We start from the raw sequence: 24,194 nt of genomic DNA, 5'->3' as shown, positions 1-24,194 counted from the left end.
GGCGTTGAAAATGCACTCTCGCCACTCTCTGTGATTCGTATATCTCTCCCAATTTGGCTGTGGCCCGTGAAGCTGAGCAAGATAGCTGTTAATAAGCACTACATCAAGAAGGAAGGTCCAACAGAGAGCCTGCCAAGGGCCCCGGCGTAAGGGATGATCGTATGCATAATATGACCTCAACTGGTCACCCCGATCAACGTGATTCATCTCGTCGTTATAAGCAGCAGCGACTGTCGGGATCGAGATGACTTTGACAGCTTCGTCACCAAAAAAGCGGCGTATTGGCTTGGCCTCGGGCTTCTGTGAGGACGGCTTCTTCCTCTTCCGGCAGACACGCTCCTCGCCTGTGAAAACGGTTGTAAGGAATAATATAAGGCGATTGTCTTTCCAAGCGATCTGATTGACCTAATTAGATGGCGCAAGGACATATTAGTAAGGAATTCACATAGAAAAGTGTCTTAGATTAATACCTTATTGTCAGGGGTTGGGATTATCTTGACCTGGTTGAAGTCATAGCTGGTCTTAGCTCCCCCCATCAGCCTTCTTATCCTGTTGAAGTTCCTTGTGTATGCCACAGTTAGGCCGGGCTGTGCCTGTGGCCCCGTGGCCATGTGTGCGGAGGCTGTGGAAGAGGTCTGCCGACGAGAAGAGGTTATCCACAAAGACGTGATATGTCGCTTTTGGCAGTGTATTTGCTAGGGCAACAACGACGCCTTGGGTCGAGTTTAAGGCGATAGGCTTGTCTTCTTCTTTAGGCTCCTTCTTTGGTGCTTGTGATGCCCTCTTGCCGCGACCTCGTGAGGATGACTCCGGCTTTGGAAGCTCAACACCAACGGCACCGTATTTTTCGCCCTTGATGTGCCACAGCCAGTGAATAAAGAAGCCCTGTTGTGCTATGACCCAGATCTTGAACCCTAGGGGGATAGGCTTGCCCTTGACGACTGTTGTCTCGTTCGATCTACCCGTATAGCGGATCATACACTCATCCACAGCCAGATGAGAGCCCGGGAAGAAGATCTCCGCAGACGCGGCCTGTATATGATCAGACCACTCATCACAAGCTTGGAATACCTTCGGAAGAGGCCCGGTCTCATCGATCTTGGTGTGGTCAAAGGGGCGAAGGTGACGATGAAGGATCTGAAACTTCCAATACGGCATGAATTTGATGATTGAGTGTTCAGGGCGTTGCTGCCCCGGCTTCGGGGTACTCCAGTGGCTCTTAATCGTCTTTTCCTTGTGTATACCCATATAAATTAGCATTCCAAGCCAGACATATACTTCTGCAACAGAGGTCCCTTGCCAAACTCGTAGCCTCGCGTTCTTCGTCATCGGGTGCTTGCAGCTATCAACAACGTCATTTTCCTTCAGCCACGAGATCCAGCTTTTGGTGTATTGGACCCATTTCTCAACGAGGGAAATAGGAAGGAAAAGCTGGAATAGCTGCAGAGGTGTTGGCGGCAGTGTGATGATGCGAAAGTTGCGTGTTTCTACGTGGAAAGGCTCGAAGTTGGTGCCGCGGTCAGTTTCGGCCGGAAAAACAGCTATCCGGGTAGGGTCATTTGGGTGCAGCTGGTGACTATGATCCTCCTTGATAAAGCTCTTGTCATCATAGGCATTGAATGCCTGACTCTCTTCTAGAATTGATTGGGAATTCATTGTTGACTTCAAAATGATTTGTATGGTGTTTTGGCGGGAATTGCTTCATTGAACTAACTTTCCGTACCCCGCTTGTACCCTCGTGATGTCAGGGGTGGTGTGGGGCGAGGTACGCGGTGCAGGCTTGTGGGCACTCATGAGATGGGGCCCCCAATTAGGGTGCAGGCTTAGTAATCGGTTTCTTATTCGCACAGCCAGCTGTGCAAAAGATCACGTGATATTAAACGCACAGTACACGCACAGCCCGGCTGTGCGTGTATGAGGACCCCAGGCAGACGTGCTTGACACTGTCAGCCTGCATGAAGTGGAGTCGTCCGTCGTGTCGCGTCGCGTCACGCCACCCGAAGGCAGCAGCTTCTTGCTTGATCATCATCGTGCTGGATCGCCTATTGCGCCTTTTTACGGCACCAAAGCAACAGCCATCGCTGAACAGACTGACGTCGCCGGGTTTTAGGCCTCGACGACTCTTGTAATCCGGCTGGAACCCACTGTTGAATCACCACTCACCTTTCGACAATCGACATGGTGAGCAAAGCGAATCATTCTGCACCCTCAGCAGCAGTCACTCTGAGCACACCTGCAGTTCATTCTTGCGCCCACTGTCCTTTAATTTCTATAAAAGCAGAGCCGTTTTATATGCCTAGCACTTATGTAACTTTGTACCAGGCTTTAGTAGCCGCCAACGACGGGTGTCAATTCTTTCAAAAGCAAATGCAGCAACTCATAAATGTCGTTCACGAGCAACCCATAAATGTCATTCACGAGTCCCCTGGGCGAGGTCTCGTGCTTCGGGTTCGAGCAAACATGCTTGACTCTGACGTTTGCATCGTGGATTGCAACTGGTTGGAAGACGGAATCGAGCTGGGGAGCGACGGCGATGGAGATAAGTTGCTCGCTTATGCAGAAAAAGGAAAGCTGTCTCTATTCGACTCACATATGTAGACGCTGACTATATAATCAGACAGTCTAGCAGCCCGTTACATCCGAACTCGTCCGCCGACCCTAGAACCAGGCTCGCCAGCCAACATGCGGAAACTGAGAAAGTTACTACGCGAATGTTACAAGGATCATGCTACCTGCAGGAGCCGTCGACAAGAGTCGGCGGCAAATACCTTGCCTAAATACCTGCTGTATCTAGGGTCCAGCAGTCCTAATCGACTCTACTTAGTTGATACCGCAAACCTTAAGGAGGTGGACATGCGGTTCGCCGCGTTGACTTACTGCTGGGGGAAGGCCCAAGCTGTGTAACCACCTCAGTAAACGTTCGAGAACGAATTGCCGGTTTTTTTCTACCTGAACTACCAAAGACTGTCCGTGATGCTGTGGCTGTTGCCCGGCAAGCCGGTGTGCAGTATCTCTTCGTAGATGCTCTTTGCATCTTGCAAGACCAAGGACAGAGTATAGAGGCAGATCTAGCGGACTTACCGGCTCTCTATGCAAAAGCAGACTTGGTCATCGATGCGGCAAGTGCTGCACATAGCGACGCAGGGTTCCTCCAGACTCGTCATCCACACAGAGAGTACGAAATTCCTGTCGTCCTGACAACAAAGAACGCAGCCGAGCGAGATCGCATTCGACTGATTGAACGGGTTGCGAATGGGGACGAGCCTACTGACACGAGATGCTGGACCTTTCAAGAACAGCACAACGCCATAGCTACAGCCCGTTTCACAACAGACTACTTTGAGTGGAGATGTCAAGAGAAGGAATATCAGGATAGCGATATTCACGAGTTATGGGACGATGACGAATGGGTATTTCCGGCGTCCTATTTCGATGGCTCAATTGTCTTGTGCCGGATGGCTCAAGACCAAGAGCTCGACGCCAGCGATCATCTGACGGCCTGGTTGAACATGACATGCAAGTATTCTCGTCGTGATATACGAAGTCGGGATGACAAGCTCTACGCCTTAGCCTCCGCTGCGGAGACATTCGCCAGTGTAGTAGGATATGGGCCATCGGAATACAAAGCGGGTTGTTGGATGCAGGATTTGCACCGACAGATCCTTTGGAAACGTGACGTGTACCGGTACAGAGATCGTGCAGCCCGGCCTCTGGCGGAAACGGAAACGTCTTTGCCATCTTGGGCTTGGCCCTCGAGCCAGTCAGCCATATCATGGTTTGACGATGATCTTGCGTTGGACTGGAAGGATTATACTTTAGATATCATGCAGTGCGAGGTGGCACTTGTGGATCCGACAAAACCTTTTGAGCATGTGCGGGGCGGAAAGTTGACGGTAAACGGGTATTTTCGAGATGCATACTGGGATGGCGACGTTGTAGTCGAGATCGCCAGGCATGTAAGCCCAGTCCCAATCCCCACATCACACTCGCGCTACGTCAGGTTCAGGAGGATACAGAAGCAAAGATTTCGGGCTTTTGCTGCAAGTGGTCAACAACACCGGAGCATGACTGCAACACTGGACTTCGGGATAACGTGGGATACTCGGCAAAAGCCAAAGCCGCAACGCATCAAGTGCTTGGAGGTCCGCGCGGCGATGGCAACCCATCGTAAGTCCTATGGAATCATCCTCAGCTGCGATGAGGAGCCCAGGAGGCTCGGCTACTTTGTGTTTTATCATCAGAGGGAACATAGGTCGCGAGGAGACGAGGAATGGGTCTGGGCTAGTCCGGAGGTTGAAGCAGCGTTTGATAGATGGCGGGAAGGGGCAAAGAGGAACTGGCTACATCAGGAGAAACGAAGAATAATCTGTATAGTTTAGGCAGGATGCTTGTATCGGAAAATTAATACTTTTCATTGTCATGCCTCTATTTTAGAAGCTGTATGCACGGGTTGGCAAGGTCGTCAGAGAGATGTGTTGGGGGCTGACCCGTGCTTATCTCGAGAATTTCACCAGCAGCTCGTCACCTCTCAACCTTCCTGAGGTTGGCGTTTATCAGCAATACCCTCGCCCTGGAGCTGCTTTGACGCGACCTTGAATGGTTAAAGGATCTTCTGAACCGCAGAAACAACCTTCCATTCCTCAAGGGAAAGGTTTTCTTTCAATATCGCTGGTTTGTCTTGTTCTTTGCCGCCTTGACTAACCCAACGTTCCTCGATGATGGAAAACATCCTGTTTAGAGCCGTACGTTTCAGCAGAGCGCGCGAGGCCATGGCCTCATCGTACTGCCAGCGAGTACAGACGTTTTGAACCCATGTAAGGACAGGTTCAGCTGGGCCAGTTTGTCGTTGAGCTTCATAAAAGTCCTCGACAAGTTGACTGCTCGTTCTAAGAGCAATGCCAATATTGTGAAGCTTTCCAAATGGCCCAAACTTGCGGTACTTGTCCACTTCCTCGGCGTTAATGGTCTGGGGTGGGTACTCATCTGACTCCCTTCTGGGACTGTCTCAAGATCGGAGCTTTCTTCCATGCTCGGCGCACCGAAGTCCTCATCGGTCGCCAGCGCATTAATAGTGTCGGACAACTGGCGCTGCTCATCTTCTTCCCTCATGAAGTCCTTATCGCCCCAGTGAGCGAGTAGTTCGTCGAAATTGTCACTTTTGCTGCCATACATCATAGCCCTGACTACCAGGTTCAGAAAATGAGGTGCATAGCGAATGTGACGCTCATCCTTGTCGAAATCGAACTCAGCGGCAAGCGCTTCCATAGCCGTATCATTATTCGTAGCGTTGTCAAGCGTGTAGTACCCGATTCTGAACCCGAATAACGGTTAACATTGTCAGTTTACTAACCCAAGACGTGTTGACCATGGGTCTATACCTCTCTTGAAGACCAAACGCGCATATTGTATCTGCAACTTCATCTGCAAGTGCTGCCCCAGTATGACGCTTCCTGAGAGCTGGCAAAGCCAAAAGGATTCTCCATTGTTTCCAATCTCGGTCGATAAAGTGGGCGTTGATACCAAGGAATGATGTGTTTTTTCGGGAAGTCCAGCCGTCGAAAGTAAAATGAATCATGCTTCTCGCTCAGTGAAGCAGCATTTGAATCGGGCCAAGAGCTCGGTTGTACTCTTTTGTTAGCAGATTTACAAGCGTCTTGCCGGTTGGTATCTGCCCTTCCTGAAGAGGCGGGTTGTTGTAGAGAAGGAGTCGTTTGAAACGCTCAGAGTTTACGAGATTGAAGGGGAGGTTATGGTATGTAAGCCAGTCGAGCAGCAGCAGTTGATTCATCTTCGGATCGAATAACGTCTGTAGATTGCCGAGAAGGGTTTGATCTCGAGGGTTCGTTGGGTCGGCGTGAAGCATACCTATCAGGTATGTTTCGGTCTGCACCTTCACTCCTGGGAACTGGTCCTGCACGCTGTCTAGAGGATGGCTGACTAGTTAGCAGGCTAATCGAACGACGTGGACAGAGGGCACGGAGGGATGGCACAAACCACGACCTTGTGCTCCTTTCTCAGATGTCGGACAATGCTCCCGGCAGTCGAAGCGATAAAGACGTAATGTGTAGTCTTCACCCTGTTGCGAAGGAAACACCTCTCGCATATCCATACGATCTTATGCGGCTAAGACCTGTTATCCTTCATCCTAAATCCGAATTACCACCGCCATGTCCGCTCTCAAGAAGAGTCGTGACATATCGTGAATCCGGGGAACCGCTCGAATTTATCAGTTGTCCGAGTGCCATAATCCGGAAACCTGCTGGGTACATAGTTCGTTGAGGCTGAACTGGTTGACGGCTCAGAAGGCGGCGGCGTTGAGGAGATATCCTCGATCTCGTCATCAAACGGGTCCATGGCGATTGGAAATGCCCACAAACAGTCCAGAGGTCAAATCCCAGGTTGCGACGCCGGCAAGGGTCGAATCTATGAGGTCTCGTTGGGCAAAGTTGATTCGTGTTTGCGAACGGTCAGAGTCCATTGACCATGCATTGGCGGACCTGTAAGCGTGGAGAGAAAAGGAGACCATGGCGCGGTATAAGGTAGAGAATCCTCTGCCCCATCAAATTAACTGCCCAGCCCCTTTTCTTCGAGTCATATCACGTTCCGCAGGTTCCGTTGTGGCTGCTTGGTGGCTTACAAGGGTGTTTTTGCAGACGCGTCCAGCGATGGAACCGTCGCGTCCGAACCGCCCTCCGCAACCTACCCGGGACACCTTCAAAGTATGTGGCGATCGACGATCAAATCGATCGATTGAGGGCTGGATCGATACGATTTCGGACAGGTTGGTATGCGACAAAGCCCGGTTTCCGATAGAATTGTCGCTGTTCCAGACGCCGTGCAGGTCGTAGGACATGAGGTTAATCCAATCGACATGGGCACTCGATGCCCTTGAGGTCGAAATGGCGAAGGTACCATATGAAGAGGGTGCAGTAAAGGTGACAACGTAGTCGCGATCGCTCGCGATAATGGCCTCCCGCAGCTCTTCATGAGAGCCCCGTAGTTCTTGCCATCCCGTCTTAGCCGCCGCGGTCATCAGCGCTGGGACGTTCCCAGTCTGTGACAATGCCGGTAATCTTTCTGCGTAGAATACTGTTAAAACAAAAATGGGGTTACCCCCAGAAGACTGTTGAGACTTATACTTCAACAAATACTCATAGGCTTAATTCGATCTCCAGAGACGTCACTCTTGGCACACGGCTAGAATGAAAGACTTTAGACAAGACCGCCAGGGGCAGGATATGCATAGCGCGCAAATGCAGCACTCACCGAAATCTGCGAAGAGCAATCAATTAGCATCAGGTCTGAATCACCTGTGGCATGATAATATATGATACTTACCAACACCGTCATCGCCATACTGGGAAAGAAATCCCAAAAGGTTATTTGTCAGGGTGGCCCTGTTCTCCTTCTTGGAGGCGTGCGAAGGGGAGATAATCTTGCCAAGGGCCGGGGTCGCTGAAAGTCCAACCACGGAGGGCAATGACAATCTTGAGATCCGGGTTCCTGGCCTTGACTTTCGATGGTCTTGTAAATGTTAGGGTCGATGACCGATGATGATCAGGGGTTGAATTGACGGAAAACCCTGGCGGACAAACTTTTCTGTCATATCCGTATGTTCTTATAGATCACTGTAGGTATCTTGATCACTTTCGCGTCCCGCCCGAACAACTAGGGACTTACCCGAGAGTGCGTAGGCTTGCTGGCCTCGCTGTCTCATTACTACGTCCACCACCAGTTGCCTGATAAGTCCTCGATTGATGCCCTACTCTCACTTTCAGAAACCTCGCCACATGGTTTGGAGGTACGTTACATTTGTAGCGAGGTGGCCAAGCGGCTTTGATCGACTACCCGATCCCCAGGTGAGGGATTGCTCAATAAAAACTGCATCGGCCATGCCAAAGGATTCAGGAAATCGTCCCTGAATGATCTTTCTTTGTTCCACCAAGGGTAGTATGCTGGGACAAATGTAAGTCTGTCGGCTTCTCAAAGCTCAGTCGTATATACTTCACCTCATATCGATATTAACATAAATATCCAACGGGTACTCAACCTGACTCGCACGTGCACTTCAAGACTTAGATAGCCTTTTGCTTACGATTAGCTATGCATGTGTTTTCCTTTCTTCGAAAATGCATTCTGCAGCTTTCTGTCAGCCAAGGGACTTGGGACTATCACAATGACGATCTACGTGATTGTCGGCAATAGCCCTACAATCATCTGTGGGTACTGAGTCATCAGCACGCAGAAATACCGAACTGACTACGCTTCCAGCGTGGGCAAATCCAAAATCGAGCTTCGGACGGTACGTCTCGCAAGCTGCTGAAAGTTATTAGAATCGTACTTTCCCATCGACTGATCGCCGCGTGATGGAGGGGAGACCCTCTTTGTCGCTACGTAAGCACGTAAGCCTTTTGAAAGGTGATGCAGAAGATAAATGCCGTCACTACCGGGTCGTGAGTTCTCTGTGCCTTCTAGACGAAAAGAGGGAGTTCAGGCGAACAACCTCACGTTACTACCGGTAGCCCTTAGCCCTTCCAGAAGAATTCAATCGGTTACAAATTTCTGTCTACATGGACGCCGATTGGTTAGGTATCTCTCGTTTCCGCCTTTGAGAAGGAGAAATACAAGTTGCGCGCCTCCTCTGAGGGCCTGCGGCTTTGCGGTCAGGGCGAGGACGACGGTCTCTTCCTCGAGCTTTATGACAAGGAATTGGTCGAGAAGAATGGATTATCTGGAAGCCTGGGTCGTCTGCAGCTCGTTATCAACTCAACGACGTTGGTACATGACATGGAGGCAAGCTGTTTGCGTTTCCCAGAGCTAACTCTACGACGCAAGTACATGATCCTGCCCCGTCCTAACGGTACCGTCCATGAGAGCGTCTTGAAGTACGAGGATGTCCTATAGTCCTTTTTGTCTTGTTGACGTGCGCAACGTGATTACGGATGATGGATTGCCCTCCAACACGTCTAATTGTTCCGAGTCATGGCACTGGCCACTAACTGAGAGAAAGGGAGCGTCCTCTTGGTTACGTCTCTCGTCTCGCTTTCGCAAATGATGGCAATGAAAGCTGAGATGCTGTATGAGAGGGCCTAGAGGATAGTTTCTTTTTCCAACGATCAAAGGGGAAAGAAAAAAAAAAAAATACGGCATATACAAAGGCGTCCAGGAAGTCAAAAGATCAACCTAATTAGATCCCTCCCAAGCAGAAGTAAACATATTCCAAACCTCGTATCGCTTGATCCGAAGCCTTGGCTGGTGAGAGTGAAAGAATACAAGGCGTATGCTTCTTGAAGATAAAGCAAGTGATTCCCTCAGTCCCCTCCCCAACCGCGCAAGGGGTAAGCACAAGACCTTACCTGTGTAGTGAGTGAGCTGGATGGCTCGTTGTCTAACCTCAATCAACAGGAGGAACTAAGCCAGGAGTGTGTACTCCTGACAAGAGAGAATCAAGGTAGACTTCGCGTATTGTTGATTTTCATTGTTTCCATCATTCAGCTTGCCAAACTCGTGAAAAGTCATTCGACATGCCTTGAATTCGAAATCACGACGAATTCGCATTCATCCTCGGATACACTCTAAGGAGAGGCAGCGAATGTTAGGGACCAAGCCCGAGGAGGTATATATAGTGAGATGGCGAGCCATTTTAGGACACTTGACAATGAGGCGGAAAGGACAGTGGTGCTTGACTAGGTATCTTGTAGGGCGGTGTAAATTGGACTTCGGCGGCGGTGTATCCTCATTTCAGACGACGGCCTAAAAATGACCTTCGGCCTACTTGTCTAAAGCAGCCGCCGTGCTGGGACTGCGATTCGAGACCACCCAATCCGTTCGCCCCAATAAGCTTCCACTTTTTCTCTCTCCGTTCGCTGGAAAAACAATCTATTTTGGCCGTTCGTGGCCATGACCTTGACACGCGTAAATGGTATCACGTGCGCCAGCACGTGATGCATCTATTTACCCCTTGGGGCAGACTGATTTTGATCTCTTCGCGCTACTGTACGTGCTGTATCTAGTTGACCTTCCATTGACCATGGTCGCTCACAATGAGACATGCTACATTTTTGCCACTTTGGGTCTTCTGGGCCATCCATCGATTTCTGCTCCGTATTGGCCACATTCACAGTCGCACCCTCGGAAATGCTGCCGCGGCTTGGCACAGCGTAGTATGAAGACTCGCCCGTCTATTTGGCTGGAGTTCCAACATTCAAAGAACGTTTGTTGGCTGCGGGGGGTTCCTTTCATGAAATGATCTGTCACTCCATTTCTGCACTCCGGCCTGCGAACGAAGCTGATACGCGCGTTCCCGCTCAAACGACAACTCAGCACCCCGCTCCTCATACAGAAACTAGCGTCATTCCTCCCCAACATCGGGGACAACTGACGCGCTGTGGAGCCCGGCCCAGGGTGTGTGAATGCCGATCGCCTGTGGGACAAGCTTCAAGGCCTGGTGTCCGTCCGGGGTGGGGGGTGGGGAGAGTACCAGGCCCTACAGGAGAATTATTCCACGACGATAATCCTCCACATTGGCGGCTCCCTCGTCGCGCTCACGGCCGAAGCAGACAAGACAAGAGAGCCGAGCGGTTCAGCCGCAGCAGATCGAGTCTCAGCAACGGAAGGGGGCACAGGAAGCGGCGATCCGCGGGCCATGCTAAGGCCAAATAGTGGACCGAAGAGACATGCTGCCAGCGACAGGTCTTAAATCCTGTGAATACTGCACGCCATGGAGACCAAACGGGACGACTTCAGACCACCCAACTTGAGTGGACCAGTTAGGTGCCTTCCTTGCCCCACACACCCTTCGCCAGCACTGTCATATGAAACGTGGCGCAGAGCGGCATGGCCCGTGCCGCACGAAAGACCCCTTTGTTCGGCGGCATCCCATGGCATTCCCGAGTTCAGTGTGACTCTCTTGAAAGCGTGCCTCGAGATGTGATGGGCGGTACTCCCATACGTCTCGTACGTCTTATCTCTCTTCCGCCTCACACGCTCGAGTTGCGCCCGATTGGCCGCCACGGATGCGGGCCAGCTGTCTTTGCGTCCGAAGGTGCCATATCCATCATCGCTCTCCGTCACTCGCCAACGCCCTTCTGTGACTGCTCCGTGGACGAAGCCATTGATGATTTGCTCAATGTAGCTCGCGCCATCCAGTCGCAGGGCGAAATCGCGCCAAGAAACGCGGTTCGATGCGTGCTACCTCTGCTCGGTGAGGCGGAGCAAACCTTTGAGGGAGGCCCGAAGCGGAGCTGACCCACTTTGTGTTGTTCAAGACGTGCATCCTAGTGGGGGTCGCAATGAAATTTATCCGTCCGGGAGGACTAACCTCATAGGGCCAGTGTGGGGTTCTGATCAAAACTGCGCGTCCGTGATTACCTAGCTAGGAAATGAGAGGGACTTCATGCGTGTACGGGCCAAGTTGTAGGTAATTTCGGACCATGGTCAAGACGAAATCCCCTTGACTGTGTTAAGGCGGGGCGAAGGCATAAGACGGCGGATCAGTTACGATTTTTAAACGCACCAAAAGGGAATCAGAAGACCGTGGTTGGTTCGACCAGAAAGTGTGTGTGGAGGTTGGTTAGCCGACCGTCATGGCGGATCCAGTGGGGGCCGAGATCGTGGTGGAGCAGGACACCCCCTTTTCGACGCCAAAGCGATCGAGTCGCGTGGTGAAGCCCACGAGCAAAGTCCGAGACACGGCACGACAACTTGAAGACACCGCGAAAGAAACGAAAAAGAGCACCCGATATGCGACGCGAACGACACCTGCCGAAGAGCAGATCGACCGACCGACCGAAGCACGAAGGAGCAGCAGCAACAGCAGCAGCAACGATGGAAGGGCAATGCTTCAGAAGGCCTTGGACCTCCTGGGCGAGTCGCGTAGGGAGACCAAATGGCTGAAGGAAGCGCTAAAGGAACAGATGGAAAAGACCAGGGAACTCAAGGAAATTGTTAAGAGGCAGGAAGAGATGGTGCAGGAAATGGGTAGACAGGTGGTTGAGATCAAGAAGCAGATGACCGAGGAGCTACAGCAAGCCCGCGAGCAGCTCGAAACCATCGCGACGAACGCGACAGATGGACCCCAACGATCATACGCCGACATCACGCGATCGACGCCATTTCCTGAGCACAACAGTGCCAGGGTCTCGGCCCCAACCGCTTCACCGAATCCCATAGACGCGCTCTACTGCACGATTGACGTATCGCGAACAGATGGAGATGACGACAGATCCTCAGCCGGGGCGATCCGGACGATGGTAGAAAGTGGAGTCCGTTCCGAGCTAGACAACCCGACGTGGCGATGCCGAGCGGTCACCAAGGACCCAAAGAACCCCCACCGTATCAGGATCACCTGCAGGGACGAAAGCGAGTATGAAGTCGTGAAGCGGACAGCGGAAGGAAGGCTGGCTCGAGGAGCCCGTATCCTGCGAGACGATCTCTACCCCATCAGGGTGGACAACGTCAATCGAACCGCTGTGCTAGACGAGATGGACGAAGTCCGATCAGGAGCCGCTGAAGCCTTTAGCCAAGAGAACGACACCCAGGTTGCAAAGATAGCGTGGCTCAGCAGAAGAGACATTCCCAAGGCGTATGGTTCAATGGTTGTGTACCTACAAAGACGCTCGGAAGCAAGACGACTCATCGACGAAGGGTTCTTCTTTGCCGGGGGAGAGTCCGGAACCACCAAGACGTTTGAACGCCGGGACCGCCCAAAACAGTGCTATAATTGCCAACAAATCACGGATCATAAAGCCTATCAATGCGACAGACCACAAGTTTGTGGCAGATGTGCTAAAGAAGGCCATCACCACAGCGGATGCATGGAAACGATCCCAAGATGTGTCCCGTGCGGAGGCCCCCACGAGTCGTTCAGCAGAAACTGCCGGAAACTCTACCCGGTCCAGCATGAGTAGAACGTTTCAGCTGTTCCAACTGAATGTGAGGAAGCAAGGCGCAGTGCATGATTCAGCCCGAAGGGCGTTTGCCTTGAGGAACGAAAGGTCTATGCCCCGCCTCCGATGCCAAAAGAACCCCTCTCATTGGTCGGTTTCCTCGCCTCTCATTGGTTCCGTAGGATCGGGATCCGCGGCCTCCGGTGCACCACGTTCTCTCGGTAACGAGGGCCTTTGAAACTGACTCGGTGGCTGATGCTGCGCGGAACCTCCGGTAGCTGACAACGAGCAGGCTCCCACATGGCCAACCGCTTCATGCTGCTGCCTTCTCGACATCGATGACTCCAGGCGGACGGTAGATCACAAGGCTTCCGCGTCGGACTCTCTTTAGTTGCACGATTTCGCTTCTCGACGATGATGATTATGCTCCTTAATACGGCATTGGTTCCTGCAGTATCCGAGCGGTCCACTAATGGTCCCCTTAACCAACCCACAACCCTTCCTGTATGCCTACAACCCAGACTCTTGCTCAACTGCCGACGTTGCCCTTTGTGGCGCCGCAACTCCCATCCTTCAAGTCGGTGCCACACTCAAGCCGAAACCGTTGCTACCCCGATATTAGCTGATTCCATGTCGGCACTTCGCTTTTCATTCACAAGCTTCACAGGAAAAGAACACTACTCCATCCCCTACAGTCACATCTCACTTGTGACATTTGACATACATCACTTTCAATGACGTCTCTGCCGCCAATCGACCTTGCCCATGACCCAAACCCCGCATTCTTCATCTATCCCTTCGAGTGTCGAGGAGCTCGTGGGGGCGCGCTCAACCCAATGAACGATTGACGATAAAGAGTGACTTGATAAGAGACCTAAGTTGCGGCGAAATTTCTCAATAACTAAAGTACTTTGTACCTTTTATGGGGACAGGTTGCCCCACGAGCTCCTCGACACTCGAAGGGATTTGAAACCTGAAGCTTTCCCGGACCGTCGTCCGTCTGGGCTCTGATCTGCCGAACCCCGCACCCCAGATGCTGCGGCCCGCGAGAAACTACCCCTGCATTCTATATCCATAGAGACCAAGCCATCGTCACCTCGCCCACTTCCTATTCTGCTCTCCCTACCGCGGCATCTACCATCCCGTTACTTCTAGCGTTCGTCCAGGGTATCCCTAGTTCTTATCCGACACCCACCACTCCCGCGTGTCCATGTCTACCCCCGCTCCCGTCAGCAATGGCCCATCGAATCCTCGCAAGCCCCTCGAGACCAGACGAACACGGGCAGTGATATGTCCATGATGTTTTTCGTCCAGGCAAATTGCCCGTCCGAGTTCGCCTATCAGGACCGGCGTCGCGTCAAGGGGCTCAACGCAGAAACCTGCCATTACCTGTCGTCCAGATGCGCCTGAGTCCGATTCAATCACGGCCCTCGCGTCAGACTCGCCCCGACCGCATCGCAACCGTCATCTCCCAAAAAATTATTAGGAAGTTGTCTAAGAACCCATTGGAACATACCTTACAGAGCATGTCTTCCATCATGCATGCTAGATGCATGATTCTGCAGATGCAAGATTGCGTCTCCATTGCATGACATTTTCACTCTTGCATTTTCATGACCCCTCACTTCCTACACTACCTCGAGGATGCTGCCGGGATTACCCCTGAGAGGGTTCTGGTCTCCCAGCGTGTATATTTATGGCCAACACCAACTCAAAACCAAGGTTTGAACTTGGCTTTTCCTTTTCCAACATATCTCATCTCAATTACCGAACAAACTCCCACAGCCATCTTTCGTTCCTCAAGGCCTTTGCGCAACCCGTGGTCGGGTTACTCAGTCAGAAAAAAAGAGCATAAAACCTTTTCTGATTGGCTAATTGGCATGGTCTGTGCTCAACTCGTGCTTGAATTGGTCAGTTGTCAACGCTAACGACGCCACTACATGGGAAAGCCCGTGATCGTTGACTAGGTAACGCTTTTGGCAAGCTCTCCAGGAGCTTTAAGGTTGTCCTTCAATCAACTCCGGCCTCCAAGCGCGATTCTGGCCGAAGCACCGACATGGCATCTGCTTTCCCCTTTCCCGTCAAAACTATTATCCACCAAACCTTACGAGGTTGCTAACGACGTCTCGGCTCACGTATCACCTGCCTCCGGTCGAGCGGTGAAGTGTCCCCTCCTTCCCTGATCGTTCGAACCTAATCAAAACACCCTACAGACAACCTCCCATATCGAGATCTGTCACGCTACGGTACATCTAAGCAAACCCTCGCTGCCCAAGCGGTACCTACCCGGTCGTCTGCATGGGTAAGAGGCGGATAACAATATATGCAGCCGGATGGAGAATGATATACCCCAGGCAGTTCGGAACTGCCATACTTGCAAGCAAGACCTGCCCGAGGTCGAGTTTCGAAGCGTCAAGGACCCTGCGAGGCTTACGAGACAGTGTAGTAGCTGTAGGGCACGCCAAAAGGAGCGAGTGGCCGAATCCCGAGCCGCCGTTGCCGCCATGCGGAACATCGCCTCGAGGCTATCGCCGCGCAGAACGACGAAGAGGACCGATTCTCAGGCTCAATTGACGCCTCCACGGCGAAACGTGCAAGCGCTCGTGTCCATCAATAGCTCACAACCCCCTGCAACGCCTGCTGTATTCCGTGGTCTGGCGCCCGTCCTCCAGGGACTGCCTAGACCTCTGCTGGGCCCATCTACCCCAAGCGCAGCGGAAGGAGCCCTCCCTATCCCTCCCACCTTAAGCCCGCCAAGAGTAGTTCTGGGCACGCCGATTCCTAGTGACACGGCCACAACGGCTCCTATTGTGCTAGGCACGCCTGTGCCACAGGAATCGTTCCCTACCACTGCTTCATTACTGCCACAGGGTCATCGCCGCGGCCGCTATACACGTCAAGGCATCGTGAACCGACGGCCACGGCCACAGCTTCAAGAACGACAGTTTGATCAGATAGTTGATCCACCTTTTACAGGGGACCTTGATTTGCCTGCCCTTAGTGAGAGGAGGATCGGGCGCTTGTGCGGGAGTTCTATACTGCCCTGAATGACGACAAGATGCATAGTTGCATTCGCTGCCGGGAGCATTGGTTCGATATGAAGAAAAACAGCTTAGGAGTCTGCAGCCGCTGCATTAGTCGAGATAGGGGAGAGAAACCGCTGACGAGCCCTACTTCTTTAGCGCTGCGAATAACCTTGACTTCGGGGAAGTCCCCGGTAATCTACCTAGCCTAACGATGGTTGAGGAGATGCTGATTGCTAGGGTTCACGTACACGTGAAGGTCCTACAGGTACGTGGCTCTCAGTATAAATACCGCGGCCATGTTGTCCACTTCCTTCGCAATGTTGGTAGGCTATTTGAAGAGCTCCCGGTCCTACCTGAAGAGCTAGATATCGTGCTCCTGCGGCCTCCTAATATGGAGGGCGACCCTCACTTCCAGCAGCAGTTTGCTCGCGATTTCCGGGTACGCCGCTCATGCCTGTTGACCTGGCTGCATTACCTACAGCGCCACCACCCGGGCTATCGCGATATCGTTGTGAGGCAGGATCGCTTGCAACGGCTTCCTCTTGACGGCAGCATAGTTGCTTCCGTTGCTAACCAAGTGGCTGACATACCTGACGGCGAGGCCCCCCAAGGTCCCGTTGAGGAGGATGTAGAAGAGGACCCAGCAGATGCAGATGCATCGGCGATCCCCGATTTGCAGGTTACAGACACCGAATTAAACGCCCTGCAGTCCCGATTGCTTCATGGTACCCCTGACCCTGAGCGTATGGCCGATCTTGAGCATATACCGCCTAACGCGCAGGCTCAACACCAGATGCCACTACCTTCCATTCGCAGGACTCCTATCAACGAATTCAACCGTTCCCAGCCGCTGTTGACGCTCGCGTTCCCCACCCTCTACCCCGACGGCAAGGCCGACTTCGTGGAGCCTCGCCTACGGAGCGTCACGTACCAGGACTACCTTGCCCATGCGATGAGATGGCAAGACGGACGTTTTGCCCGCCATAAGACGTGGCCTTTCGTCGCCCTCAACACGCTGTTACGTGCGCAGGTCAGAAAGCGAAGCAACTACTCAGTCAAGCAACACGAAGGCCGCCGTCAACCCCTTACGCGCGCTGACATAGAGGAAGCGATGGCTAAGCCTGACGAGCCAGAGGCTCAGGCCCTGATCCAGTCGATCACGCGCCAAGCGGCCGTAATCAGGGGCACCCGTCCATATTGGTATAAGCAAAGGAAGGAATTGGAGGCATGTGCCTACAATCTAGGCAGGCCTGGCCTTTTCGTTACAGCAAGTGCGGCTGATTACCACTGGGAGTCCCTATATCGTCATATGCCTCGATTCCAAGAGTGGAAAGCAGCTCCTGAGGCGGCGCGAATGGCTCTATCCCGGCAACTGCTGCGAGACAACGCCCACATTGCCGCTTATCACTTCCATAAGCGATATACGCTCTTTAGGACTATTGTCCTGAGGCAGAAGTTCAACCTAACGGACTTTTGGGGTCGCTACGAGTGGCAGGGCAGGGGTTCCAGTCACCACCACGGCCTATATTGGCTAAGTGGCCACCCGGACTTGGATCCCGATGACAGCCAGTCCCGGGAGCGATTTGCCCGAATCTGGGGATATCACGTATCCGCTGTCAACCCAGAGCCTCAGAGGGTGCAGGCACCTGGGGAAGGGAATCCCTTGATCAGTAATCTATTGGAACATCCCCTTACCGTCCAGTTCCTGTCGATGGTGGTAAACCGCGTGCAGCGCCATCGCTGCAACAACTACTGTATGCAGCTCAGCAAGCATACCAAGCAGGTGGAGTGCCGCTTTGGATTTCCTCACGCGCAGCGCCTGCTAGCCTCCCTTGAAAAGGTTCCTCATTCTAAGCACTGGAGCTTTAGGGGCGAGCGGAACGATAACCAGATGAACCACTACAACCGCTTACTTGCCGTTGCGTGGCTAGCCAATACAGATGTCTCACCCTGCACGAGCCTGCAGCAGGTGATCGATTACGCAGCTAAATACTGCTCCAAGTCGGAGAAGAAGAGTGAGTCTTTTGCCCAGATTGGGAAGGCCCTGATGCCCCGGGTCAAGGACCACAACCCGCTGATTTCCTTCACGTCAAAGCTCCTAAATCAGCTAGTTGCTGAGCGAGACTACTCGAAGCAGGAGGTTAGCCACTTGCTCCTCGGTCTGCCGTTACAAGAGGGCTCACGAACCTGCTTACACATTGATTGCCGTAATCCTGACATGCATTCCCGCTCTTTACGGATTGACGCCGATGAGGTTGACGAGGCGCCGAACGTCTACGAAAAGTACTGTCAACGCCCCGAATCCCTAGAGGACCTGACCTATGTTTCCTTTCTCAAATACTGGAATTTCCACTCTAGGGACCCTTCCAAGTGGAAGCAATGGCAGCCAGGCAACGTCAACGGCAGGCCGCGTGTATTGGTCTACTTTCCTCGCTATCAGGCTGATCCAGAAGGCCAACAGTGGCCAGATTACTGCCGCGTAAAGCTGACATTGAACCACCCACATCGTCGGCATGATGAGCTCCTCATGTTTGACGGCCATCGTTTTAATTCTCACGCTCAGGCCTTCTCCTATTGTTGGCAGCACCACAGTCATGGTGATGACCATTACGGCCGGCCAAAAGAGGTTCGATTACAACCTCAAGAGGATCAGTACGAGGCTTTGCCGGTGGAGGAGGAAATTTGATGACGAAGACTGGATCCGTCTCGCCGCCCTTTTACCTGACAACCCCCTTACCCAGGAAGGTCTTGACCTACTTGGCCGCCGCGATATCGATGTCAATTACGACTGGACACGGCATGTGGGCACTTATCCAGAGTTTCGAGACAGCTACTGGAAAGACCTCATCGCTAGCAACCCTATAGCCAACGATGTGGAGGTCCTTGGCCCTAACTGGCGTGACCAGCTCAACCCGCAACAGCGGTTAGTGTACGATACCTTCATGGGTCACTTCCAGGCGCAAAATCCTACTCAAATCCTTCTCCACGTTGACGGCGGCGGTGGCACGGGCAAGTCCTTCCTTATCAAGGTGCTTTCCTCCCACCTTCAGGCGGCTGCCCTGCCCAATCCTAGCCCTATTTGCCGCGTAGCGCCAACAGGCGTTGCGAGTAACCAGATACAGGGCAGCACCATACATTCGCTGCTCCGTCTCCCAGTAGGCGGTGCCTTTACCGACCTTCGCCCAGCTGACGCTGCTGCCCTTCAGTCCCGCCTACGGCACGTCAGGTACCTCGTCATCGATGAAAAGAGCATGCTAGGACTTGAGCAGCTCGGGCGAATTGATTCTCGCCTGCGACAGGCCTTTCCACAGCGTAGCCTCGAGTTCTTTGGTGGTGTGAGCGTCTTGCTTGTGGGCGATTTCTTCCAGCTACCACCCGTCCGACAAAAGCCGCTGTATTCAACCGCCAGCACTGGCCTGTCTTCGTTGGAAAGGAGAGGACAGGTGGCCTACCGGCTGTTTGACCGCACCGTCTTCCTGACCACGGTACAGCGCCAGGCTGGTGATGACCAGGCCCGGTTCCGTCAGGCCTTGCAAGAACTGCGTGAAGTCAAGTTATCTATACCCTCCTGGGACCTCCTTAGCAGTCGGGTGCAGGCCAAGCTAACACAGAGCGAGGTTGACAGATTCAAGGCCGCTATGCGGGTGTATTCTACAAAGGCCCGCGTTAACGAATACAATTACGAGCATATGGTGCACCTTAACGCCCCGGCAATACAGGTGGAGGCAAAGAACCAGGGCAAAGGCGCGGGGCAGGCGGCAAGCGACAACGCTGGCAATCTATCCAACAAGTTTGCTGTTGCTAGAGGCGCCAGGGTAATGCTCACAACTAATTTGTGGCAACCAGCTGGCCTGGTTAATGGCGCCCAGGGTACGATATATGATGTCGCTTGGAATGAAGGCGCCAACCCGTGGCAAGATCCCCCGGACGTTATCATGGTGGACTTCGATAACTACGACGGACCGCCGTATCTGACAACTGACGAGGGCAGGAAAATCATACCCATCCTTCCCGTCACGCGTGATTTCCTAGTGGGCAACGAGACCTGCTCTCGCACCCAGTTTCCCCTGATCGTGGCATTTGCCATCACTGTTCACAAAATGCCAGAGCCTAACGAAGGATCAGATAGTTACTGACCTCGCTACACGCGACTTCCAGGCCGGTATCAGTTATGTTGCAGTGTCACGAGTTACCTCGTTGCAAGGCCTACTCCTCGAGGCGCCATTCGACCGTCAGAACCTCTATAACCACACGCCCACGGAAGGTTTATACGCCTGCGTTTCCTACGTACTGCGATTATGGCTCACTACAACGTAGGGATGAAGATGCGCCTTGCTGACCAACAACGCCGTCAGGCTCAGCAGCTGATCGATCCGCCATATCCACCACGGTACATTGACTAAATGACGTTTTCCTATAAGCTACAGGGAAGGGGGAACTCGATATACGGTATATAGTTGATTGGGCCTGGAAGGAAGTGGTAGAGGGACCCCTATGTCTATCAGTCAACTCCCTTACTACAGGTTTGAAGTGGTTCTGATAGCTGGTTATCGCCACAGTCGAAAGGGGGCCTCCCAGAAGAGTTTAATAGCAGGTAGACGGTATTTACCCTTCGGGCTGAATATTCAGCCGTTAAGCCCCTTGCCTTGGCAACTTAACGGGTGTTCGAAGTATTTTATCTGGGCACTCGATTGGGGGTGGATATACGTATCCTTCCACGTCCGAGAGGTCCGCTTGACATGGGGGCGGGAAGAAGGACTGGCGCAGCACCTCAGCCTTTTCTTCGGGCTGCTGGACAAGCTCTCCGTCTGGTTTAACTAGCGCCGGGGTGCATGCTGCCGCCGTGTTGTGCCTGTTCTTGGCCCATTTGACTAGGTTCCATAGACCCTGCTGTGATGAGGATGCCTCCTCTACTCTTTCGCGGTGAATGTCGCGGAGGAGTTTTTGAATATGTCGACCTTTCCTGTTGCGTGCCTGGCGGTACACCTCGTAGTCGTCTTCTTGCCTTGTCCGCTGCCACGTTCGTCGGAGTTGCTGAACTTCTGTACAGATCTGTTTGCACTCCTGGTTGAACCCTGCAATGGATCGGGGGGATGGGTTGGACCACGGGGTTGATGCCTCGATACCTGCCTCCAGTGCATTGACGATCGATGAGACAAGTCCATCCATGCTTTCCTTGTCGTTCAACTCTGTGCTATCACCCAGCTGCTGAAGGCGCTGTTCGACGGTGTGTCGGAGTTTTGTTACGTCAGTCTTCGCCCATAGGCGCTTCCTCACTACGGTTGCCGGTTTCCAGTTCCAATCAATCACCAGGGAAATTGGGAGGTGATCAGAGTCGCAATCCAGGTTCCTGTCGATCCTGCAGTGGATCACATGGGATGCCACGACCCCCGTGGCAAAGGTCAGGTCGATCGTTGTTTCCCCACCGTTCCACCGGTGGGTCGGGGTGCCTGGTACTGTGAGCAGCTGTAGGCCAAATTCCTCTATGACTGCGAGCAAGGGCTGAGTACTCGGTCCATATCCTGGACGTCGGTGTTCTGCAGACCATAGGGGGTGATGTATGTTAAAGTCCCCAAGCACGATAGTTCCGTCGTGCGAGGTCTGCGCATTCATGGCTTCGGCTAGTGTTGAGAGCGTGTCTGTGCCCACTTCATTGTAGACATTGAAGATATGGATGGTCTTGTCGATGTGGGGATTGGAGAGTTTTAATAATATGATGTCCTTGGAAATGTATGAAACACACCAAGTACCGGAATCGATTCGTTTGTTGATGTAGAAGCAAACCCGCGTTTCCGCGTTGTCGAGGTAGGTTAGTTGGAAATGCGTTTTCAAGGGGTGATAGGACGTGGCGATGACTGGGTTTCGCCAGGGTTCCTGGATGGCTAGGATGTCGTATTCTAGGGTCCTGTTGTCTTGGAACAGGCTGGCCATGACGACGTCTCTCGACTTCTGAACGTTGTACTGTAAGATTCGTAGTTCCCGGTGTTCCGCCATTAACGTGAGGCGGTTGTGGCACTGTGTGTGAGAGCTTGACTCCGAGTCGTCCTGGCGTTCGGTTGATGTCCCAGAGGCTCTGTTGCCGGCTGAGAGGACCCAGTCTCGGGTTCTCTGTGGGTCCAGCCAGGAGTGGTGGCGGAACCTCGTCCCCGGCTTCCCGGCAATTATCTCCAGGTTTCTGTGGCTGCATTCCGACCTGATCATGTGCTTCCGGAGGTTTGTCGTTGATGTGCAGTCCCTGCCACAGTAGGTGCATATCTTCATGCAGGTGGCGATGACCAGGTTGGCGTTGCGTGTCGGCCAGGTGTCATAGATGTCTTGGTGCCGAGGGCATCTGCATACTTTGTAGATCTTTCCTTGAGCCGTGCGAGTGTCAGTCGCCATGGAGGTTGGTGGAGATATCTCAGTCTCTATTGCATCGGTTTCTGCTGTGTCAGGCAGCCAGTCGTTGCCGTCATTGATTGTTATGTTGGCCAGCCAGGCGTCTGCGTCGTCCATACTGAACTCTTCCTGTATTCCAGCAATGGGATATAGAGATGGCTGAGCTGACTCTGCATCTGCTGGCGTTATTTCATTGGTCTCTAGGGCCGGGACGTCGTCCTCTGTGAGAATGATTGCGGGCGGTTGTTCTGTTGCCAGTATCTGTGGGTCGGTGAGCGGGTGTTGCTCTGTATCCTCTTGTTGGGTCGCCGGTGTCGCCCATTCCTCTACACTGGGCAAATCGATAGGTGCTGGTATCTCTGTGGTTTCCGGGGATGCATGAGGTTCCTGGAAGGTATGTCTTGCCTGTCTCATCGGTGGCTCTAGGGTGTTGGTTGCTTGACCTGGGGGTTCCGCCGTAGGGGTATCCAGTATCGTGACGGTTTGGTTGCTGTCAGGGTTGCGCGTGCATCGACGGGTTGTCTGTGTATTGTCATGTTTGGGTGGTTCCTCTTTGGAGAAGACGGGCCAGTAGGTGTTCCGGATCTGCTTGGCTTGCTCTACTCTACCCATCTTTTTCTTCCTTTCCGGGCAGGCATTGCTCCATGCTGTGTGGACACCTTTGCAGACTGTGCACTTGGGAGTAAAGCCTTCTACTCCCTTCTGGCCGCAGTTCTTGGTCTCGTGTAGTTCGGCGCAATAGCCGCATGTCTGAGCTGCGTCGCATTGAGCGCCGATGTGACCGCAATTGTAACAGCGGAAGCATTGCTTTATTCTGCAGGCGCGGTCATAGAGTTGGCATACGTGGATCTGTCCCTCCCATGCCATTCCTGTGTAGATGATGGTGTTGGCCATTTCGGGGTCCTTGAATTCTACCACAATCGAGGATGCGCGCTTGAGGGGGGATTCCCGAGTTAACCACCCTACGTATGAGATTTCGGCCTGAGGGATGACTGTATGGTTGTCTGCGAGTATGTGTTGGATGGTTGCTTTCTGGTCTTTAACGTTGATGGAATTCGTGGAGATGCCGTGGACGATGACTCCGTAGGTCGGTACAATCAGTTCTGCGTGTTCTCCAAGACCGCTGATCCACCCTCTGTGTTCCCTGAGTTTCGTGGCTTCCGCTGTGGAGGATGTAAAGATCTGTATGTCGCCGCTCTTGAGCTGGTGCGCAGCTACTATCTTTACTGACTTGGTGTCTGTATTTTCCCGGATTGACGCTTCTACTTTGTGATTTATCATGACTGCAGATAGCGTTCGGAATCTCTGAGAGATCCCGTGATCCTTGAGCTTGACGGTTACTGCTCTGTCTTTGTATGCTGTAACTGTGGGCGGAGTCTTGGTGGAACGCGCGTTTTGTGGGATTGGTGGCGGTATGGGATGAGGGCCATTGACCTGCGCTGCCACCTGCGCCCAGGTTGCAGCTGCGGCTCTGTCGCCGCTGAAGTTGGCTGAGTTCAGCGGGGTGGTACCTGTTCCCACGGAGTTTTTGATGACCGAGACGTCTCGTTGGATGTTCTGCGTGCATTTGGCGGTATCCTGGATGTGGTGGAGGATCTCGCTCATTGCAGGCTGCTGGAGCACCTTGCCTGCGAGCTCTATGGTGGATGCGATGAATGAGTGCACTATGTTCCATGGCACTTGGTTCTGCCTGCCTCTATCTACGGCCTGCAATTGGTTGCATGCATCTCTGAAGTATGCGGCGTGCTCGTTGATGTGTTCAGGGCCATTGTTTACCTGTGGCCACTTAGGCGCCATCACGACAGATAGACGCGTTTTAGACGCGTTATCCGTAGTAATTGCCTAGTAGGATACAGGTAAACTGTAGGGAATACAAAAATGGACGTGTTTTCAAAAATGTGTT

General features: G+C 52.9%; 8 protein-coding genes across 8 annotated transcripts; 5 read left to right on the top strand and 3 right to left on the bottom strand.

Annotated features, from left to right (window-relative positions):
* Nucleotides 1-522: 522 nt before the first annotated feature.
* MRS44_013271 (uncharacterized protein) lies at nucleotides 523-1,656 on the bottom strand (the record flags this gene model as incomplete). The annotated part of the gene is made up of 1 exon (XM_065616756.1): nucleotides 523-1,656. The coding sequence occupies one exon, from the start codon at nucleotides 1,654-1,656 to the stop codon at nucleotides 523-525; it is 1,134 nt and encodes a 377-aa protein (XP_065472828.1).
* An 804-nt stretch (nucleotides 1,657-2,460) lies between these two features.
* Nucleotides 2,461-4,171, top strand: MRS44_013270 (uncharacterized protein; the record flags this gene model as incomplete). Its single annotated transcript, XM_065616755.1, has 4 exons — nucleotides 2,461-2,543; nucleotides 2,622-2,847; nucleotides 2,964-3,956; nucleotides 4,007-4,171. 4 exons carry the CDS (start codon nucleotides 2,461-2,463, stop codon nucleotides 4,169-4,171), a joined length of 1,467 nt encoding a protein of 488 aa, XP_065472827.1.
* A 429-nt stretch (nucleotides 4,172-4,600) lies between these two features.
* Nucleotides 4,601-7,717, bottom strand: MRS44_013269 (uncharacterized protein; the record flags this gene model as incomplete). Its single annotated transcript, XM_065616754.1, has 8 exons — nucleotides 4,601-4,983; nucleotides 5,040-5,311; nucleotides 5,379-5,576; nucleotides 5,628-5,911; nucleotides 6,704-7,038; nucleotides 7,267-7,272; nucleotides 7,339-7,524; nucleotides 7,681-7,717. 8 exons carry the CDS (start codon nucleotides 7,715-7,717, stop codon nucleotides 4,601-4,603), a joined length of 1,701 nt encoding a protein of 566 aa, XP_065472826.1.
* Nucleotides 7,718-8,176: 459 nt separating this feature from the next.
* Nucleotides 8,177-8,904, top strand: MRS44_013268 (uncharacterized protein; the record flags this gene model as incomplete). Its single annotated transcript, XM_065616753.1, has 3 exons — nucleotides 8,177-8,223; nucleotides 8,272-8,302; nucleotides 8,590-8,904. 3 exons carry the CDS (start codon nucleotides 8,177-8,179, stop codon nucleotides 8,902-8,904), a joined length of 393 nt encoding a protein of 130 aa, XP_065472825.1.
* A 1,816-nt stretch (nucleotides 8,905-10,720) lies between these two features.
* On the top strand, nucleotides 10,721-11,247 carry MRS44_013267 (uncharacterized protein; the record flags this gene model as incomplete). Its single annotated transcript, XM_065616752.1, has 2 exons — nucleotides 10,721-10,768; nucleotides 10,831-11,247. 2 exons carry the CDS (start codon nucleotides 10,721-10,723, stop codon nucleotides 11,245-11,247), a joined length of 465 nt encoding a protein of 154 aa, XP_065472824.1.
* A 338-nt stretch (nucleotides 11,248-11,585) lies between these two features.
* On the top strand, nucleotides 11,586-13,125 carry MRS44_013266 (uncharacterized protein; the record flags this gene model as incomplete). Its single annotated transcript, XM_065616751.1, has 2 exons — nucleotides 11,586-12,646; nucleotides 12,714-13,125. 2 exons carry the CDS (start codon nucleotides 11,586-11,588, stop codon nucleotides 13,123-13,125), a joined length of 1,473 nt encoding a protein of 490 aa, XP_065472823.1.
* A 2,266-nt stretch (nucleotides 13,126-15,391) lies between these two features.
* On the top strand, nucleotides 15,392-20,049 carry MRS44_013265 (uncharacterized protein; the record flags this gene model as incomplete). Its single annotated transcript, XM_065616750.1, has 4 exons — nucleotides 15,392-15,844; nucleotides 16,035-16,352; nucleotides 16,395-18,442; nucleotides 18,498-20,049. 4 exons carry the CDS (start codon nucleotides 15,392-15,394, stop codon nucleotides 20,047-20,049), a joined length of 4,371 nt encoding a protein of 1,456 aa, XP_065472822.1.
* A 496-nt stretch (nucleotides 20,050-20,545) lies between these two features.
* On the bottom strand, nucleotides 20,546-24,088 carry MRS44_013264 (uncharacterized protein; the record flags this gene model as incomplete). The annotated part of the gene is made up of 1 exon (XM_065616749.1): nucleotides 20,546-24,088. The coding sequence occupies one exon, from the start codon at nucleotides 24,086-24,088 to the stop codon at nucleotides 20,546-20,548; it is 3,543 nt and encodes a 1,180-aa protein (XP_065472821.1).
* Between the last annotated feature and the right edge of the window lie 106 nt (nucleotides 24,089-24,194).

The sequence above is a fragment of the Fusarium solani genome, assembly GCF_023522795.1.
Source record: "Fusarium solani strain SB1 chromosome Unknown bctg00000009, whole genome shotgun sequence".
In the NCBI taxonomy this organism is placed as follows: Eukaryota; Fungi; Ascomycota; class Sordariomycetes; order Hypocreales; family Nectriaceae; genus Fusarium; species Fusarium solani.
The sequence above is the reverse complement of the archived record's forward strand: the minus strand, read 5'-3'. Positions and strand labels throughout refer to the sequence as shown.